At 35.5% G+C, this 20570-nt stretch overlaps 3 protein-coding genes across 7 annotated transcripts in view; all 3 read left to right on the top strand.

Moving 5' to 3' along the window:
* The window catches only part of drd2l (dopamine receptor D2 like), a 22433-nt gene extending 20914 nt beyond the window's left edge, over positions 1-1519 (top strand). For all 3 annotated transcript variants that reach the window (XM_032558545.1, XM_032558544.1, XM_032558546.1), the window contains one exon: positions 491-1519. In XM_032558545.1, the coding sequence (XP_032414436.1) occupies positions 491-687 (197 nt within the window). In that variant the 3' untranslated portion in view covers positions 688-1519. The remainder of the gene's footprint in view (positions 1-490) is intronic.
* Positions 1-19917, top strand: part of LOC116717290 (persulfide dioxygenase ETHE1, mitochondrial-like) — a 23439-nt gene extending 3522 nt beyond the window's left edge. Inside the window, exons 2-8 of one of the 2 annotated variants that reach the window (XM_032558551.1) lie at positions 15436-15805; positions 16428-16572; positions 18094-18242; positions 18448-18577; positions 18915-19004; positions 19519-19635; positions 19765-19917. In XM_032558551.1, the coding sequence (XP_032414442.1) occupies positions 15599-15805; positions 16428-16572; positions 18094-18242; positions 18448-18577; positions 18915-19004; positions 19519-19635; positions 19765-19811 (885 nt within the window). In that variant the 5' untranslated portion in view covers positions 15436-15598 and the 3' untranslated portion in view covers positions 19812-19917. Of the gene's footprint in view, positions 1-15172; positions 15806-16427; positions 16573-18093; positions 18243-18447; positions 18578-18914; positions 19005-19518; positions 19636-19764 lie in introns of those variants that run through there. The other variant, XM_032558550.1, reaches the window with a different exon arrangement.
* Positions 3822-14199, top strand: LOC116717289 (brain-specific serine protease 4). Of its 2 annotated transcripts, XM_032558547.1 has the most exons (11): positions 3822-4058; positions 4146-4213; positions 4411-4914; positions 8620-8712; positions 9598-9732; positions 9948-10113; positions 10813-10991; positions 12650-12745; positions 13022-13164; positions 13740-13895; positions 14096-14199. In XM_032558547.1, exons 3-11 carry the CDS (start codon positions 4515-4517, stop codon positions 14171-14173), a joined length of 1446 nt encoding a protein of 481 aa, XP_032414438.1. In that variant the 5' UTR covers positions 3822-4058; positions 4146-4213; positions 4411-4514; the 3' UTR covers positions 14174-14199. The 2 variants fall into 2 exon arrangements, with proteins under 2 accessions (XP_032414438.1, XP_032414439.1); XM_032558548.1 differs by lacking the exon at positions 4146-4213 and having other exon boundaries at positions 3822-4100.
* Positions 19918-20570: the final 653 nt, after the last annotated feature.

A 20570-nucleotide genomic window follows, 5' to 3' on the forward strand; every position in this document is an offset into this window, starting at 1 on the left:
CATTGTCATAATAAAAAGTCTGTTGTTTAAGATGTTTGTTTAACTTACTTCCTGAGTGACTTCAGCAAAATTTATCATCTTACATCACAAAATTAACAGTAAAAGTTGGTGCTTCTTCTTAAGGGGTTCTTCCTAAAGAAAAGCACCTAAGCAGGATGTAATGAATAGTAACACATAAATCATTTTTTTAGATCGCCATTAAGCCATAAATAAATAATGTTCTTCACTAAATAAACATTCAATAAAGAACGAGTTATGACCATAATTCCTCCTTGAGAAAAGAACTTCTGTAATTCTATTTTATATCGTTCTTTTGTTTTGAGCTGATATTCTGTGCTGTTGATTTTGCTAATGAACTACTCAGAGATTTTCAAATGAATAATGATTATCAGACATTTTTAGAGTGGAATATAAATATATACAGATATATATTTAGGTATACACACATTCACATACTGTATGTGATCAGTGTTGTCTGTCTGTTTTCAAGGTGTGTTCATCATCTGCTGGCTGCCTTTCTTCCTGACCCATGTGCTAAAGGCCCACTGCAGGAGCTGCTGCATCTCACCTTCTCTGTACAGTGCCGTCACCTGGCTTGGATATCTCAACAGTGCTGTAAATCCTGTCATCTACACAACTTTCAACATTGAATTTCGCAAAGCCTTCATCAAAATCCTGCACTGCTAGCCCAGACTAAAAATGCATCAGTTGTCAAAATAAATAAATAAGAAAACAAGTTGTGGGACTTGTTAAGAGGTTGCAAAGATAAAAATACTCTGTGACAGTTTGATTCTGAGAGGAACTGAGACTATAATCTGTGTGACTTGGAGTCATAGAGATAAAGATTTATTTTGGAAAGCTTGAGAAAAAAAAAATTGAATCAGCGCCTCAGACAAGACTAAGCCACAGAGAGAAAACAATGTTTATGAAGCCAATGACAGCAGGCACAAAATATCCTTCAAAAAATAGTTTGTGACAAGTGGAAGACAGCGACAAGAAAAATAACAAAGGTGGAGAAATGTACAGTAAAGGAGACAAATACTGTGCAATGTGTCTATATTCTGTAAAGGGAATACGTTCAGACAGGTGATCATACTTCATCATTCTGACTCAGACTCCACATTTGTGGATATCAGCGCAGCACTACTGTTTCCTGAGTACTCAAACCTTTGATTTGTATTTGACCGATTCGGCTACATTAACTTGTGATCTCAACAAACCTTCTCTCAATGTGTTTGCATGTGCTGGTATTTCTCACATTACAGGAACAAATAAAATGCACAAGAAAAGGAAAGGAAATACCGGTACTCCAAATTTGTTTTTGTTTAATTTTGTATTGGTGACATGGTTTTGGAAACCTACTTTCATTTACTAAATATGTGCTGTCAGTAATTGTTTTTAATCCCAACCCTACTTCAGTGCATAAATTGTGCCATCTATAATTTACTGTTTGAATAGATTTTGTGTTGAACATTGTGTAAATAAATATTATCAATCAATAAATATTATCAAATAAAAATAATAATCTCATCTCTTTCAGATTTGCTATAGAGGGGGGAAAAAAACCCTCAGCCAAAATGAACCAAGTTATTCTTTGCTGCTATTTCCTTCCATATATACTTGGGAGGTTTCTGTACTTCCACCATCAGTTTCAACATCATTGTGGAGGAGAAAACATCCTCACTGCTTTCATCAGCTTAACAGCACCACCAGGTGATTTTGTAATTTTATACCATTGTGGGTGTATTTTTTTTTTTAATCATTTTAACTTTTAGTGATTTGAATGTGTCCACCTATTTTGGTGATGGCAGCTGATGTGAATCACTCACACAAAATCTGTGTATGCGGGTTTTTTACTGATCACTATTAGTTTATCACACCGCGGCTCTGAAATTATTAAGTTGTTTCCATGAGTTTTGCTGCAATAATTGTAAAATTTTGCTTGGCACCATAAAACCTCTGCTTGTGCTTTTTCCTTCCCCCTTTAAAGAGGGCCATAACAGATGACTTTGTACATTTCACCGTTTATGTGTGCATGCATACATAAAACATCATTAAGTCTCTTTGCCATGCACAGAACATCTTAGCAACTAAAAAAATACAAGTTTATGGGTTTATTCAAATGTGCATCCATTAAAAACAGGCAAAATAAGTTTTTATTGTTTTGGCCGACTAGAAGATAATGTCTAACTTTATAAGTTAGTTTATTAGCAATTCTGAATAAATTGTAAAGGGAAATTTTCAAGTTGAACTATTGAGGGAATGAATATAGAACTCATTTTGTCTTTGGTGGTTGTCTTGACTAAACTCATTGACTTCAAAGGCATTCATTTAAATCCACATTTGTTTGCTAGATAATTTCCTTTTCCTTTGATATTATAATCCCCTCTTCTACCTAATCCAAAAGTGTTAAATAACTTTAAGAAATATGAAATAATTTTATACTCTGGTGCCATTTAGTCAACTTTTCAGATTTTTAGTTCATTAAGTCTCTTGATGTTCAAACATTATTTAAATGAAGGCAGCAGAAGTGAAAATAAAAACTGTTTTTATAGTTACAAGTATAAAAAGATTTTTATTCCCTCTCGCCAGCAAGTCTGACAGGAACAAAGAAGAGAAACAAAAAGTGTGTAACTTGCAGCATTGTGACAGGAGCTCTGCTGCACTGTCAGTGAGCTTGCTGATCTGTCACCAGGCACAAAATAAAACAACTGATGTTATTAAGTTGTAAATACTGCTGCTTTATAATGTGAAATAGCCTAGATCTTTTTTCTCTGCCTGACTGTTGCCAAGACGTTGCGAAGCTGTCAGACATGAAAGGTTTATTTTCTTAGCATCAGTGTGATGAGGAGATTGGAAGGATGGAACCTCATGCTTTTGTTCTGAAAGTTTGTATAGATATTTTGTAGATTACATGTTGGAAAGCGTCCTTTATGATACACTTCACAGAGAACAGTCAGCACTGCATTATTTTCTTTCCAAAATATTCATTTTGCACTTTCCATGACCTGGGAATTGAATCCCTTTCTACTTGAAACAGACCTTTAATGACAAAGATCTTATAGAACAAATTTCTGAAAAAACATGATAGTGACACTTTTTCAATATCTTGATTGATTCTTGATTGACAGTTATTGTGTGAAGAATACATCTACATTTTGTGACTATTTCTCAGAATACAAATTGTTTGCAGCATAATTCTTAGTAATTTAACGTCCTGAAAATAGATACATCTCCTTTTTCAACAAAAAAATGTACTGTCATGTTTCATGTTGTTACGGAGAATCTATGATGGAAATTTAATTGATGATACATACTCATAAACCTACAGAACACAGTATAATCTTTTCAGATGTTTTCAGATTTCAGAAATCTAAAAAAATATATAAATATAAAAAAATGAGGTCTTTTAGAAATCAATTATGCCATGTCATGCTGTAATAGAGACATACAAATCCACTATCTGCTTGGGGTGTCTTCTCCTTTGTGATAATCCGTTTTGTGTGACCTAGAAAATGCTGACTAACTCTCCAACAAGATGATCAATCTGAGAGCTTTATAGTCTCACATGAGGAGATCAAAGAAGTACCCTTGGGAAATCTCAGTACAAAAAGACCTACACTTCCTGTACAACCATTCAAATTAATAAAGGGAGCTGAATTATTAGATACTGATCTCTCGGTTATGTGAAATTCAATTCTGTTTACGTGAGTCCGGCCTGCCCTTGTGAGTGACTCATTGTTTGAGGTGTACATTACCCTCTGTTATTCAACTCTGACCCAGGCTCACAATAATAGCCATGCATATTACATAGAGTGCCAATGACTACCCGGGTGCATATCTGTTACTGAGTCGGCTGCGGCAGGGAAGGCTGCAGCAGTCAGAGAAGAAAGATTATGGAAAGGCGGTAGGGGCAGAAGGGCATGACACAAAATGTGGATTAAGTGTTATCCAAAAAGGAAGACAGCAGCACAGGTGACAAACTGAAACATGTGCAAGTTGAAGATGATGAATCTGCAGCATTGGAGAATATATCTTTGGATTTAGGATGAACCACAGTAAGCAGGATCCTTCGGAGTCTTGTCGCTTATTCTCCACGGGTGATGAATTTCTTTTTCTCTTTGTGACACTGGTTGGTTTAATAGGTACAGAAAACACATGGATGGATAATTCTTTGAATACAAATGAAGCAGATGTGTGCATTTGAGTTCAGGTAAAAATCTTTTTGGACTGCTTTAAAAAATTCAATCAAAAGTAGATTTCTAGTGGGTTTTCGTGTGAAACGTTGGAGAACAGAATGAAACGATTTGTTCATTTAGCTCTGTCAGGATTTTTTTAAGACTCATCTTATGTTTATATAACACAGAACTCAACTTTTGCACTAATTTTTTCAATATTTTGCTCTTGCAGGTCTCTTTAAAGTTTAAGTCTTGTTCAAATCCACCAGTAATAAAACATCCTTCATTGATGTGAATGTCTTCCACCACCTGAGACCAAGCCTACTATTTACAATTATGGATTTGCATAATCAATCAGACAACATGAGTTTTTGCCATTCACCTCTGCAATGGACATCGACATCTTTTCAAAGTCCAGATAAGCATGAAATTTTGAGTATATCATCTCTGGTCCCTTCCACTGTCCTCACACTCATTCCCAGCTGTTACACCACAACTACTGGAAACCCATACTCTGAATTTCCATTTTTTACTAAAGAAACAGAGGAGAGGAAACTTTCCAAAACCTGTAGTTCTGAATTTTTAGAAGCTCGGGGTCAAGAAACCACAACCACGCCAATTTCTGATAACACTAATCCTGCAGAAGTTCAGCAGAGAAAGTCATCAGATGGACACATCCTGGAGGACAAATCCATAAGTTTAATGTTGCCCAAAGAGGACCACAATGAAGAAACAGGTATTGTAACAGTTTAGATTAGATCTAGCTTTTGGATAGTAGTTCAAATACTAAGGCCATACTTAAATAAACAAACTAACCATAACCCTAACCTGGTTGGGGCTGGTCTACGGCAAAAGTACCACTGGATTGTGGGCCCAGTGGTACTCACTGCAACAAAAATGGTTCAGAAATCTGTTCCAACAATATGAGTTTGTTTTGCAGAGATATAGTAAAGTCATGTCAATAAGAGGGTTAGCATGGGATAAAGAAAAGGTCTTAAGTGTTTTATTGCTGTTGAACTTCAAATGACCTTTCTGCTATCATGCACTGAAGGCTGAAAATAGTAAAAAATGAAGCTATACTAAAAATAGTTAATCCTTTTGCAGAGAATACAATCTGTGCACTCATGGATAAGGTATCTGTAGGAGATTTTAAATTATATTAATTATTAAACCAGTATTGTGACATTAAATAATTATTGAACATTTAACAGGAAAATATTATTATGTTAAAAGAAGCACAAAACAGTCTACGTGTCCCTCAGAATTTAGATTTCATTTGTATTTAGTGGAAAGTGATCATTATACTTAAAAATGTAAAACTGACTAGAATTAAGAATCAATAAAATCAAGAATAAAATGTTATACTGATTAGCCAGTGTACTTACCACTGATTAACCAAACAAATGAAACAAAATATGAACTTTACTGAAACTCTTACTCAGTTCCAGCTAAGAAAAACCTTTGCATAAGTCACTCAAAGAAACAACTTGACAACAACAATCCATGAAAGTCACAAAAAATACAAAACAGCCTCTGACCAAGGTGATGTTCGCAAAAATCGCAAAACCAAATAAAATCAAGCAAAAATATATCCCTTTTCACCTAAGAAACCTACTACACAGCATACTAAGTGAGTTTAAAGTTTTTTAACTCCTTTCCAAATTTGTCTGTGAGATTTGGAAAGTGAAGAAGAATTTTCTGTTATTTATTTACCTGTTATGTTACAAAACTGTAGGCATATAGTACAGGATATAACAGTCATAAAGTTGTCCTTGAGAAATATGCTTTCTGTCTATTTCATGGCTATGTATGAAAAAAATTTTAGTCAACTCAAAACTATGGAGACAAATTTTTTTTTTGAGGAAATTAAAATTGAATTAACTTCTAGAGTTCATCACCTCAATTGTCAAAACCTGACCTGTCAACAGGCTTTCATCAGAAACCTGAGAGAGATTTTATGCTCTACCAGTGCTCATCTGCCTCAGGTAGCTGTCACTCAAGCATATAACTGACATTAAGCTGTTTTACCTATGATTGATTGTATGCAGCTCATGTTTTACTTGATATAAAAAAAATGTGCAGTGTGCTTGGTGCGCATGTGTGTGTTGGTTCAGCCTTCGGATGAGCAAACTATTTCATCAGAGAGCCTCAAGAAGCTTAATCCTAAATAGGGAACTGACCTGCTGTGTCATGTGATTTATGACATGACTTGCATCCATCTTGTCAAATTTAGATTTTTTCCAGTCTGGTGGTTGCAAATTATGACTTTTCTTTTAAAAAGCATGCGCCTTCTGCATTTTCTTTTGCATTTATCATACTAAATCGCAAGGCTTTGTAAGAGTGAACGAGTTTGTCCTGGGGCACATGTGCTAATTCTATGTCTCATTCCAGCAGTCAGATTTGTGAAGAAATGCAAATCATTAAAATATGTTCTCCTACCAGTAGCTATTTTTAATGGAAACATTGCATACTGGAAATATTCAAACATTAGTATCTACAAGAGAAATATTCAAGATTTAAAAGGGCACTTTGCATGGCCACGAAAATCATTTTGCCACCAAGTATTAATTATGCTCTCTCTGGTTTTGTACAATAAATAAGCAATGAATGCTTTGAATATTTTGTGGCAAAAGGCAAACCTACACCAGACAAAACTAACCTTCACACTTTGGTTCAGCTGTATGAGAAGTGAGCAAAATGGGAAAAGCAATCCACCTGCAAAACAATGTATTCTATAGGCTTATTTAAGTTTTTGTTATTTACAATCAACAAAAAAAAAACAACTCTTGTCTCTCTCTTATTGACCTCATACATATACCATTCATGTACATTTGGAGTTATGGCTCTACAATACTTTTCCCACAAAAATGTTGCTCTAACACTACAACCAACCAAAAACTTTGCTTTTGCAGCAAACCAAAAAAGAAAACAACAAAAAAATTTGATTTCCAGGGGTTTTGTGACATTTCACCGAGCCAGTTAGAGGTCATTGAGTGTTTCCTTTTTTAATTCTTCCTCCTTACAAAAGCTGCTGTTAACCTGTCTCAGAGCCAGCAGCAGCTAGAAAGCAAAGTAAATTGCTCATCTCAGATGACAGCTTGTTTTGCTGAAAGAACATTGTACCTCATTGTCTACCTTACAATGGTTTATAAAAGCATTGCCTGTGATTCATCTATGAGAGTTGATAGAGTGTAACACCAAGCTCTATAAAGATTCTTTGAAGTAAATAAGAATTTACAGACAGAGCAAATTTTTATATTGAACAGTTTACATCAGTTTTGAAAATATAGTGATAAAAATGTATTATTACCATAATTTTCTAACTTTTGCAATAAAATACATTAGAGCTCATTAGACTGTATAAAAGCCAAAAATAATACGAAAATCTGTTTTAAGTTCTTTCTAAATTAATTCAAAGATTAATCACACTGCTATCAGGTTTGTAAAAGTATAAAAATCATTATCAATGCATTATCAATAGTTATATTTTATCCACATATAAGCACAAAATCATATAGATTTACCAGATTTAGTGTATTTGATCCAGCAGCTCATATTGCTATAGTTCAGGTTTCCTTTTATTGTTGCCATTATGGTAAATAATAAAAAAATAATAATATTTGATTGTTTTGATTGGAAAACACATTTATAAATATTTTGCCTGTCTCGTTTGAAAATATGCGCTGATGTTTTAAAATTGGTTGTGCAAACTGCTCTTTAGACAAAACCTCACACAGTATTCAGACAACACAGACTTAGATTTGAGTATATTCAGAGATTCTAACAATCATTTAAAAATTAATTGATGCAGTACTTGCGGTTGAATCAGGAGTTAGAACAAAAGAACTTTTCAGATTATGAAGAAAGCTGCACAGTTCTATGGTACTCTTGCAATGACAGTAGGTCTCTACACAGAAAAACTAAATAGATTTTCAAAATTTCTTTTTAAAAAAATTACAGCTGTAGCAGTTGAAAAAGTGAATAAGATGACATTGGAGGAGTAAAACTGTGAAGTAGAAGACCTGAATATTAAATTGAAGACTCTCTGACAGGTTACCAGAATGTCAGATGACCTTGCATGCTTCTTTCTAATAGGCAGCACTGCTAACCAGGCAGAGTGATGAAAGAGTCATGCAATAAGAAAATCTGTTTTCTTATTGTATGAAAACATATCAAATATTCATGAAATATAAAGTCTTGAAATATAACGGATCACAAATCTCATACACTCGGTCCTAATTTTATAAGTTGCAGTCCAAGTGGACTTCATGCAACATTTGATACAGAAGAAGGACCAGCAGGGCTAATCTGCAGCTCAAAAAGGATACTGAATAGACTACAAGAGTTAGTTCTTGCAGATTCTGGATTTGAATGTTAGTCATGTTTTCTCAAAAATAGATTATTTAACACCCCGAATTCTAATTTGTTTTGTTTGTTGTAGGTGGAAACCATCGTGCCTTTTCATCTCGTGAACTGCTTGTAATACTGGGAATCCCGCTGTGTATTAAGCTGGTCATCATTACTGCTCTCTTAGGTATGTGATGAAATCAACTTTATCTACTTTTACATAATCTGTAAGATTGATACTTAAACCCATAAGTTATATGACAGATGACATATAGCTAATAACCATGTATTATTTTTCTCTAAGAAATAGTACTAATCACACTGTCATGCCAAAAGAAATCTGGTTTTAACAAGTCAAACTGGTTTCAGGTTAGCTATCTCTTGCCTTCTCATACCTTGAATAATTAATTTCCAACCATTTGAGATGGTGTGACAGTGTCAGGACTCATTTAGCTCAAATTGCAAAAGAGCAGTTCAGGGAGGATGAGATGGCATTTTTCCATGTTGATTGGTCATCAGCCAAGAGCTGAAGCTGAAAGGAATGTTTGAATATACATTTACACAGTGGTCTGATTTTGATATAAAATGTCCAAATACGTGATTTTCTTTTTACCTACAGGTACATGTTCATAGATTATAATATCACTAAAAGGTTTTACTATATTAAAACTTATATTTTAGTTATTAGCTATATGTGTTGTAAAGTTTAACAAAACATAAAATGAATGATTACAGGCATTTTTTTGTTAATTTAGATAATTGTGACTTACAATTAATGAAACATTTTATTTCTCAGAAAATGTGAATATTACATAAAACCAATGAAAAAAAGAGACGTACATTTAATTCATATCATTCCTGCTATTAGTTACACCTAATCAGACTGCATTATTAATCAGTTCGTTTTATCATGAGAAAACTCAAACACAATGTAAGCATATAATTTACTTCAAAAAAATTCAACATAGGTTCATTCTCCAAACCATCCTCGCTACAGATAAAAGTCCTCACTGTCAGCATGAAGTAACTAATGCTGTCGTCTCACTGCATTTCTTGTCTCTTTTTTTATCAGTCAAGTTCCTGGCATTCCCATCTGAGTCAAATGAATCACCTCCTCCTTGTGACACAGGAGGGAGCTGCAGTGTCTCAAGTCAACTACCTTTTCTGTCTAAGAACCCAGTCAACCAGACAGGAAACATCACTGCAGGTAAAGAAAGTTAAAGTCAGTGGATTATAAATGCATGCAGAGCACTAAGTCTGTGCTTACCTGCCTTATTCTGACTATATTTCTATCCCCTGTCTGAAAGTTATTGCTCTATGGCCTTTTTCTTTGTTGCAAACTATTTCATAACCTTTGTAGACAGGCAATTTTTAAATTGCTACTCCATGTACATATATATATTTTTTCTCATCCCAAATAAGCTTGCCAGGTTATGGTCAATGACGGCCAACGTATTGTGGGCGGGACCTTAGCGGCAGAGGGCAAGTGGGGTTGGCAAGTCAGCATGCACTGGAAGGGGAAGCACGTCTGCGGAGGCGCCATCATCTCCCCCCACTGGGTCATCACTGCAGCTCACTGCTTTGTTGAGTAAGAGGTAGACTTATGGGGAGAATGTACAGAAAACTGACAAAAGGTGCCATTCAGTCAGGCAGTCACTTTTAGTAAATCTGCTAGTGGAAGGTTGTTGGTCAATCTATGAGCATGTAACAAATAAAATTGAAGCAAAAGCACTCACACATTTTGAAACGAAGAGCTTGAAGTAGACAGATGGTGTTTTGTCTGCTGGTACTCTCCACACAACCCCTTTAATGTTTAATTGGGATTTTGAGCACTTACGGAAAATATTTTGAGCTCCACTTCAGACAAAAAGCTGCTCACTAAATTGTCTGTAGAACTGAAGTGAAAATAAGATGTTAATCAAAAAATGAGTGACTAAGGAACATTTGATTGTAATAATGGAACTGATGTAATTACATTGAATTAATCAACATATAAATTCATATTACTTTTGTTTTATTTCTAAAAACTTGCTGTCTGTAAAGTCAAACTGGTACTTATACTTGTTTTAGTCCCTTTAAATGACACACAGTTCAAATCAGAAGGCAAGTGGCTGAATATGATTTTAGGGTTGGACTTTAGAGAATGTTGTCAAATAAAATCCTAAATCCTAGCCTAGTTTTGGACTTCAACTGCCTCAGCCTCAGACCTATTGAGAAATATATCTAGTCTATGTTGTTACCTGAGCTTGAAGTAAACCTGCAAACAGATTATTTCTCTTCTTTGCAGAAACAACATGTTTCAAGCAGCAGACTGGTTTGTGGTAGTGGGCACAGTGAGCATCGCACACAGCTCCATGGGGAAACGCCACGGAGCTCAGCTGATTCACTACCACCCTCAGTTTAACAAGAACAACAATGACTATGATGTGGGGCTGCTGCGCACCATCACTGACATGGACATGACTGGTAACAAAGAAATAGCTCTATCTACTGGCGGATTTGAAAACGTCCTTAAAAACGATTAAATACACTGCGGGTGTGTCTTATGACATTTTGTTTTATGAACTAGCGCTTAACTAACATATGGGAATTTAATTTATCAGCTGATGGTTAACAATTAATCATTATAGTCATGGTAAATATAGCAATATAGTAATGGCAAATTAGCTCTGAGGACTCATGCATATTTTTCCACACCTTTTTCTTTGTTGGATTGATCATGAGGCTGTTGTTATGAAGTAGCTGTTCCAGTTAGAAGTTTACACACATTCCAACTGAATATCATATTAAATATTGGGGTTTTAATTATTTTTTTAGTCATTCTTTTTTAAATGGACAAACAATACAACAGAGTTTCTTCAGTAATTTTTAGAAACAAAAATTAATTCTACAATTAATTTAGACTACTCTAAATTAATTGTAGAATCTCCATTATCTATTCCAGGTTAAAATTACACATGTATGCTCAAATATATAGATATACCTTTCATAAATATGTGTCTAAGTGACTTCAGCTATTGTTGATGATTTTTTCATAGTGCAGAAAAACCACACACAGTCATCAGTAAGGGCCTGTGGTAATTCTTGCTTTACATTTATTTTATTTTAAGATTCCACTTTTCAGTGTAATCCATCAACAGGGTTTGTTTGGTCAGGTAGACACATAAAGCACCGATTGTTAGACCCAATTGTATCTGACTGCGTAGTTGTGAAGTGAAGACTTTGGAGGTAGTCTTCTATATATATGGCAAAGCACCAATGAAATGGCAGCAAAACGGGCCCTCAGCATGATAGTTTTACCACCATGTTTGGTAGTTGGTGCAGTGTTTATAAGTTTGAAATAATCAACTCCTTCAAACATGCTTCTAGTCATTATGGCATAATTACTTTATCTTTGTCCCCTTTGATCATAAAATGTTTCCTCATAACGAATTTGTCTTTTCCACAAAGGAAGCTATGAGTATATTTTGGAGCACTGGCTTTGTCCTTGGTAAACAACTGGTCAGGCCATTAAAATTCTGCATTTGTTTCACTGAAGCCCACAAAACATTTTATCTGGATCAGGTAGTTGAACTGTGAACATAGCTGAGTGTTCCAGTTGAGAATTGGTCCCAAATAATCTTGTAAATACATGTGAAAGCTAATATTAGGCTTCTGGAATACCCTCAACATCAATCCCAAAGAAAATCTCCAATCAAAGTTTAAACACAGATTCTGGTTCAAGAAGCCAAATAGTATAAATGAACTCTGACATTTCTACCAAGAAGGGTGGTCAAACATCCAGTCAAATAAATAAATAAATTAATAACATTAGCAGCTGCTGCGTTATCACTTCACCCATGAAATATGGGGGAAAGGAGCATTTTTTAAATTAAGAATTGTATTGGTATTTGTGTATGAATTTAAAACTTGTTGTAACATTTTTATGTATTAACCTTGACAAAAATATAATAACAAACAAGAAGAAAACAATAGAAAAAGCTTGTTTTTGAAAAGTGACAGTGTTTCATGTGACAAAAAAATGTTTTGCAATCTTTACACCTAAGTGATCTTTATCATTTTACTGCTTAGATTGTACCTATAATAAAATGTTGCAATCTGATAGTTGGTACCTCTTTTTATAGGTGGGGTGCGGCCAGTGTGTTTACCGACACCGAAAGAGTCTTTTCCTCCTGGAGCACCCTGCTGGATCACAGGCTGGGGATTTTCCCAAGAAGGAGGTGAATTAAAACAAATAAATGTTCAAAAAGAGTCTGATATCCATTAGGATAAACCAAATTGTTTTAAAAGTAAAAGACTACTAAAATTCTGTCAGCTATATTTCGTTACCCACTGGTGATGAAGTACACCAAAAAGTGAAAACGTCCTTAAACTATATTGTTCAGCTTACTAAATTTTGTTTAAAATAATCTCCAAGTAATTTTAAATAACCCATAAGGGAGTTGTTTCTTAAATGTTCTTTGTTTGTGTTATTATGTGTGTTGTTTGTGTTTCAGGGTTTGTGTCAGAAAATCTACAGGAGGCTCAGGTGAATGTGATAGCTCAGTCCGTCTGCTCCAGCTTGGCCATCTATGGGGCCTTCATTACTCCACGGATGATTTGTGCTGGGAGCCTTTCAGGGGGCGTCGACTCTTGCCAGGTATACCCCAAGTGACATAATTCACTCTCAGTCAGTGCTTATATAGCACCAATTCACAACAAATGCAACTCAAATGCACTTTACAAAGCAAACTGATTCGATTTAAATACAGATATATATGATAAATACAATTCAATCATTTAAAGGGATTAAAATTTAATTTGATCCCAATTATAAGTGCAGTTAAATTCAGTTTATTGTACCAACTTGTAAAAACGTTTGGTGTCTAAGGAAACACAGCAAAGTGTATTGGGTCAGTAACGTTGCAGCAATCCTTCCTACTGAATGAGAATGTGGCAACATGACAGCTGCTTGCATCAAGTCATTAACTTTGCAGCAGTACCTCAGAGCGAGCGTTCACATGGTGACAATGGAAAGGAAATACTCCCTTTCAACAAGAAAGAACTCAGAGTGAGTGGACATCTGCTGTCACTGACAGGGGACTTGAGAAAACAAAGCAGACACATCAAAATTACACACGCAGTTACACACAAGCCTTTTCAGAAATTTCTTCTCAAAGCCTAACAAGGACTCTGAAGAATCACCAGGTCAGACTTGTTTGCTATTCTTTTAAGGGAGACAGTGGGGGACCACTTTTGTGTGAGACACCTAATGGGGACTGGAGACTGGCAGGGGTGGTGAGTTGGGGAGAAGGCTGTGCCCGGCCTAACAAACCAGGCGTCTACAGCAGAGTAACTCACCTGCTCCAGTGGGTTGAAGGAGTCACAGAGGTAAATACCATACTGTCTAAAACCAGGTGGTCCTTTTCAGTCTTAAATATATTAAAGTTAATGCTTAGGTTTTAAGTATTAAAGAAAAGTAAAATGATTCAGTTTGTAGACATGGACTCAACAACCTGGGGTAGGTAATTATTTTTTTCTTCAGATTAAAATGTGATGTTGAATCTGCTCTGTTTGCACTTTGATTGCAGATTAAATCAGAAATATTGAAGGACACCACAGCAGATCCAGAGGAGACCTTGCCAGCAACCATTTCCTTTCTGAGATAGCTGACAATAAAGATTAACACATTATAGACCTGCCTCTCATGTCTTTTGGTGTTATCATTGAACATAGAGGTTATTAGACTGATAATAATGCTAACAGATAATAATACTTTATTGAGGACTTATCAGAGTGGCAACAAAATGCAAAGAAAACTATCAAGTACTCTTCGGTAATGTCTGGCATGTTTTAGCTGCGGAAAACAGTAGAACATAAAATGTGAATTATAATTACAGTAATAGTAAAACCAATTACATAAATTCAGACCCCACATCAATTTCTTTATAAGGCATTAATTGCCAAAGGGTATATAATCTCCATTCAGTATTCAGACAGTTATTCTAAATAACTTAGTTTAATAAAAATACCAATTTGATGGACAATGTGACGTGATGTGTTACCTTGTGATCGAGGCTTCCCTAAAATATTAAACATTGCTTTTGAATCCTTGGTCTTTCCATTCCCTTTCTGTCTCTGTATTTTCTACAGTTTATCAAATGTTCCACTCCTTTTTCTCCTAAATGAGAACAAACCCTGCTGTATGTTTTCCTATAATATTTAGACCACTTTTTAAACTTGTACGCCTAATCCTCAACCTATTTATCCACATTTCCTCTTGCCTATTCATTATATTGTTCCTTCTTACATAATTGTATTATTATCTTTTTGTATTTGATATGCCTTCCTCTCTCCTCGTGATAACTTCCTGAAGGCGGAGTTTCATAAAGAGTAGAAACTTTTAAAGAGACCCCTATTGTTAAATTACTAAATCAAAACTCTTTCAAGTCATATTTGATATCACTTTTATAGCAACTGACGGTAACATAGTTACTTGATAGGTGTTATAAAACGGAACTATATTTCTGGAAAATACATGATACTGCCTCTTTAAAACTTTAAAACATAGTAAGGTGATTGCTATCCAATAAAGATTCCCCAAACGAGTTTGGAAATAAATGTTCATGTGCGTGCATGCTTGCGTATTTATTATGAATGAGTATGCACATTCATCACAAGGGGTTTGGTTTCGGTATGGAACTGTATGCTACATTTGTCACGTAGTCCATAGTTATGTTGTCTGCGTGCCCCGTGAACGCGCCTGGGAACAGTTTGCGCGCGACAGCTGACATTTTTTTGACCTAGTTTCGTGACACCGGTTGTGAGGGTTGGCCGATCAAAGCGGAAAACCTGGATTTTGTTGCTATGTAGTCTTAATTCTGGGTATAGTGGTAGGCAAAGCAACTGTAAAGACGGAATGAAACAGTAGCGAGTGAGCTCAGGGTTTGTTTGTTTTTTTTAATCTGTTTGTATCTGCCGAGGTCTTAAGGACAACCTCAAAATCTTACGGTTACCAGCTTCTGGTTCTTCGGTGCTGGATAGCTGGTGGCTATCCAGTCAAACCTAGCTGCTAGTTCAGACAGAAAACGACAATGTGCTCTGTATTAACCAGAGTAAGACCGATCCATCGGGCTGTAGCTCTGTCGCTTCGTCTCGGAGCCAACACCGAGGGCTCGAGTTATGCGGCAACCCAAAGCAGGCGCCTCTCTCCCGGCAAGAATTCTGTCGTAGACCTGCAGAGGAATGCCAGGTTCTACTGCTCCAGGATAGCGAAGACAGAAGGACTGCTCGTCAGACAAGTAGGTCCACGTTATATGAACTTATGCCTGGGTTAATTATTCAATTATGTCAAAGGGATCGAGTCATGAAAATATTTAACCTTCATTCTTGATGTAAGATAACAGGAAGCATAAAGGGTTAGCATCTAGCATGATGTAGAGATTAATCTTTAGTAGTCTAGTATTTTTGGTGGTTTGTTAAAACCCAGTCAAGCTAGACTGAAGTTGACAGATGCAGTATGTCTGCATCAGGATGACTTTGCAGTTTGTGTTATGCTTTACAGCTAAGTAGACTTTATTTTTACAATTCCATAATGCAGTATCTATATTTATTGGCAACTTTTGGTTGCTTTTTCTCAATGACAGTTTATATGTTTGCATTTCAAGTTTATTCAACAAATTTTTCGCCATTCTCCCAAATAAGGAGATGCTTACATCAAAATAGTAACACTGATCATGCAAAAAATTAAAGTTCACCTTCACACACTGCATTCTCGTTACAATCTGCTTTCTCTTCTCCTTTGTCTTCACCACACTCACCAACATTATCTGAGGAAGATGTGCAGTACGTGAAGTACGTGACCTTTATTGTCTGTTGGCAATTATTGTAGAGTAACACCTGTCACATGTTTTTCTTGTTTAGCTGTTTGAGGTGGAGAGCAGCACCTACACCTACCTGCTGGCAGACACGAACACCAGAGAGGCCATTATCATTGATCCTGTGCTGGAGACAATTGACAGAGACTTAAACCTGGTAGAGGAACTGGGGCTAAAGCTGTTACTAGCAGGTATCTGTGTGTGTTTTTGTGGCTGGGCTACAAAATACTGTTACTTTCCATGAGTTTAGACTTATTTTAGAAATCAGTGTCCTGGTCTTCCTAACTGGCTATGTCAGTGTAAGCATTGTAAATTTTTTAAATATGCTTATTTAAGACACTTACAATTGCATCCCATTGATAAAAACAATTACTTTGATTCAGTTTAAATAGAAACAAGAGAACATATTAATACTTTAAAATATTTTAAACACGGTCAGTTGTCCACTACAGCATGTAGAAATCTTTTACTTTCAGTAAATGAGCAGAAGCTTCAATTTAAAATGTTTGTATGAAAATCATGTGGTCACACTGTTATCCCCTACAGTCAACGTAAAATATGATCAAAATGCCCATTTACCTTTTACCCCATTTCCTAGTCCCTGTCACACTATTTTTGAACCAGCATATTTAAGCCATGGCAAATGAGCTTATTTATCAATGTAGTCAAGCATTTTCATGAATTATGGAGGTAAATAATCATAAAAAAGTTTCAACGTCAAATAAAAGTTTATATTAATAATTAATTATTTCCTGAAAACCAACATTACAACTTATTTATATTGTTTTTTTTCTGGTAAACAAATACCTTAGCCCTTTTAGGAGCTAATACAATTTTCCTGATAAGTGATCCCCATGTGGAGTTTTAAAACAAAAGACAGATTACTACACCTGATCAAACCATAAATCGCTCCCACAGAACTCCTGCCGGTAGGTGTTATGTGTTGTGGTTACATGGGCATGTGTCTGTATGAGATTGCTATGGTTTGATAATCTTGAACAAGGCTAGCAACTTTTCACTTTATTTACACAACTATTTGCAAAAAATCTAAACAAATAATACAATGGGATCACTATTATTACAAGAAAAGCAATACTTATTCATTCTTCTGCTAAACTAATATATTACTGTTCTCTATAACATTTACTTATATTGATCTTCATGTATAGACAAAGCAAAAAATATAGACAGAAGACCTGCTAAATTTAGTAATAGTTTTGAAGTGCTTATTCTGGAGAATATTATACACTTTTACTTTTCTCCTCTTTAAAGAGTAATAAAGGTATAACAATCTGATATTAGCTGGGTAATCAGTTGAGGAACTTAATTGGGCAATTATCCTAAAGCCCACTGCTTAGCAGCTATGCCACTAGTAGCGGGCTGACCACAGTTTTAAAACAGCCTTATCTTGATAAGAGAGCTGGGTGGTGATCCCTTATGCCCTCTGTCATAACCACATTTCTGCATGGTAGACTAACAATATAAATGCACGTTATTTTCAATCCTCTGTCAACAAAGCAGGTAGGAAACGTCCTCTTGGTGGGTATGACTTGAAGCATAGTTGACTCTAAACACCCAGTGGCAGACAACTTCTTTTCCGTACCTGAAAAAGTCTGGTACGAAATGACCTGAAACAGATGCAAAGGGCAGAATGACTTTCACCCATACATTTCTATAGGTTAACCTGTATTTTATTCCCTTTTTTCTGATAGTGAACACCCACTGCCATGCAGACCACATAACCAGCTCAGGGTTGATGAAAAAAAGAATTGCAGGACTGAAGAGTGCCATCTCTAAATTCAGCGGTGCCTCTGCAGATATCCTGCTGTCAGAGGGCGACAAAATCTGCTTTGGAAAACATGTAATAAAGCTAAAAAACTTTTTCATAACTGTTTTATCTCAGTGTAGTTCAGAAATCAGGTGTAAAAATGTGCTTGTCAGCTTTACATTTATTTTTTTTTTTATTTGTAATTCATGCGCTGTAAAATTAGGAACATTTCAGTTGAAATTGCCAAATAAAAAAAAGATCTGACATGCTTTGAGCTGACTGTTGTTTCCTTCTGTAGTACCTGACTGTAAGAGAAACACCGGGACATACGGATGGGTGCACTACCTTAGTGTCAGCAGATGAAAGCATGGCTTTTACTGGGGATGCTCTGCTTATCCGAGGCTGTGGCAGAACAGACTTCCAGCAGGGTAGGCATATGTCATGACTTGTATGTTTTTAGTGGATCTATCATTACATAAATAGTTTCCCAATTCTAGTCCTCGGGGCACAACGCCCTCCATTTCTGAAATTCATTCATTCACTAAACCACCTGAATGATAGAATGAGTTACCTCATCGACTTGTGTAGAAAAAGCCTTTTAATGAACCGTTGAAGTATGGATTCAGAATCTGTCTTGGTGGAATTATTGTAATGTTGTTTTTAAGCTACTATGTAAACTTCAGCATGGAATATTTTGAAATGCTCTCATTGTTTACACTCCTGAAGTATCCTAAATCTTCTGAAACTGTCACATCTCTACTACAGGCTGTGCAAAATGCCTTTACGATTCAATCCACGACAAGATCTTCACACTGCCTGATGACTGCCTCGTCTACCCAGCACATGACTATTTAGGTTAGTTATAAACACATATACCTAATGTTTAAAATCATATCTAATTAAAAATAATGTCACAAAATTTACAAGACAGTTTTTTATAGTATTGTTTTACAAATGTATTAAATAGAGCAATAAACAAATTGGGATATAATAAATAAAAATTGAGAGATGTATCCAAGCATATTATTGGAATGTTGAGTGGAAGGAAAATCTGTGGTAGAAATAAGTCCCCAACAGTTAGTTTTGGAGAACTGAATTTAGAGGCTTTCTTCATTAGTTGTAAATCATTAGTCAATACCAAGAGTAAAACAGGGCTTAAAGTATATTAGTGTATATAATGAATCTCCTGTACATAATATTTGGTTTACACTTTTGCATTGAATTACTGAATTAACTTTTGAGATGTAGTCTACTTTACTGAAATGTACCACTATGTTGTAGTTAATCAGTGGGGTTCTAAGCTAAAACTATACCATAAACATGTACGTACCTACATGTAATACTGACTGGATGTGTTTTTGTGAATCAGGTCAGACTGTTTCCACGGTTGGTGAAGAACGCAAGTATAACCCTCGTCTCATAAAGTCGAAGGACGAGTTTGTGGAGCTCATGAACAGCTTGAATCTCCCAAAGCCAGATAAAATAGGTATCAAATCAGTTTTGTTTCACAGTTCAGCCGTAACCTGTGTTAATTTGTGGGTTCCAATGTGCCAATTCAATGGGAAAACTGCGACACTACAAATCCTTAATCATTTCTCTTTTCTTTCTTTTGCAGATATTTCAGTGCCTGCTAACCTCGTTTGTGGACTCCATGGACTCTGAATGTTTTGAAGAAAACGAGAAAAAAAAAAAATAAAATCAGTGACATAGCTACGGAATGATTCACACAAAAATTTGTTTCAGCAAAACCGACCCCATCATAAAGAACTTTTATTGTTCTTTGTAAGTTATGTATTTGAAAATCTGCTATCATTTGGAGTGCAGCTACTGATCTAACTATAACTGTGCTTTAAATAAAAATGGAATAAAATCTAATTTGATAGTAAAAAATATTGTAACAATACGGAGCCCTCCAGGAGACATGGGGAAATATTTTTCTTTTACGTTACCTCGCAAAACTTTTGCATTCCCTCGCAATACTGTACTGATCAGTTCATGCAGCATAATCGAATACTGTTAGCCTTTCTTACGGTGGCCGCCGTACTTTCTGCTTTAATATAAGGTTATGTAAGGTTTTTCCATGAATGTTAATATCTCGTTATGAAATGTCTGAAGTTTTATATCTTTTTCTTTAGGATAGAAAGGCACCAAAAACCAATGATATAAACAGAAACTTTCCGTAAGTAGGAAAGAAATAAAAATACATCCTAATTTTGACTATTTCTGAGTTATTATCGCGGGGTAATGAGTCATCTGATAGTTTTGATTGTGTCTCTGTTGTGCTGGTTGTCTGAATGGTTTAAAGGGCCGTTTTCATGTTCAGTTCCATCTCACCCTCAACATACATAAACATGCAGTGAATAAATCGATTTTCAATCAGTTTTTTGCACCAAAGACTTAATAATAATAATAAACGCGATT

This window comes from Xiphophorus hellerii, chromosome 3 (assembly GCF_003331165.1).
Source record: "Xiphophorus hellerii strain 12219 chromosome 3, Xiphophorus_hellerii-4.1, whole genome shotgun sequence".
Lineage (NCBI taxonomy): Eukaryota > Metazoa > Chordata > Actinopteri > Cyprinodontiformes > Poeciliidae > Xiphophorus > Xiphophorus hellerii.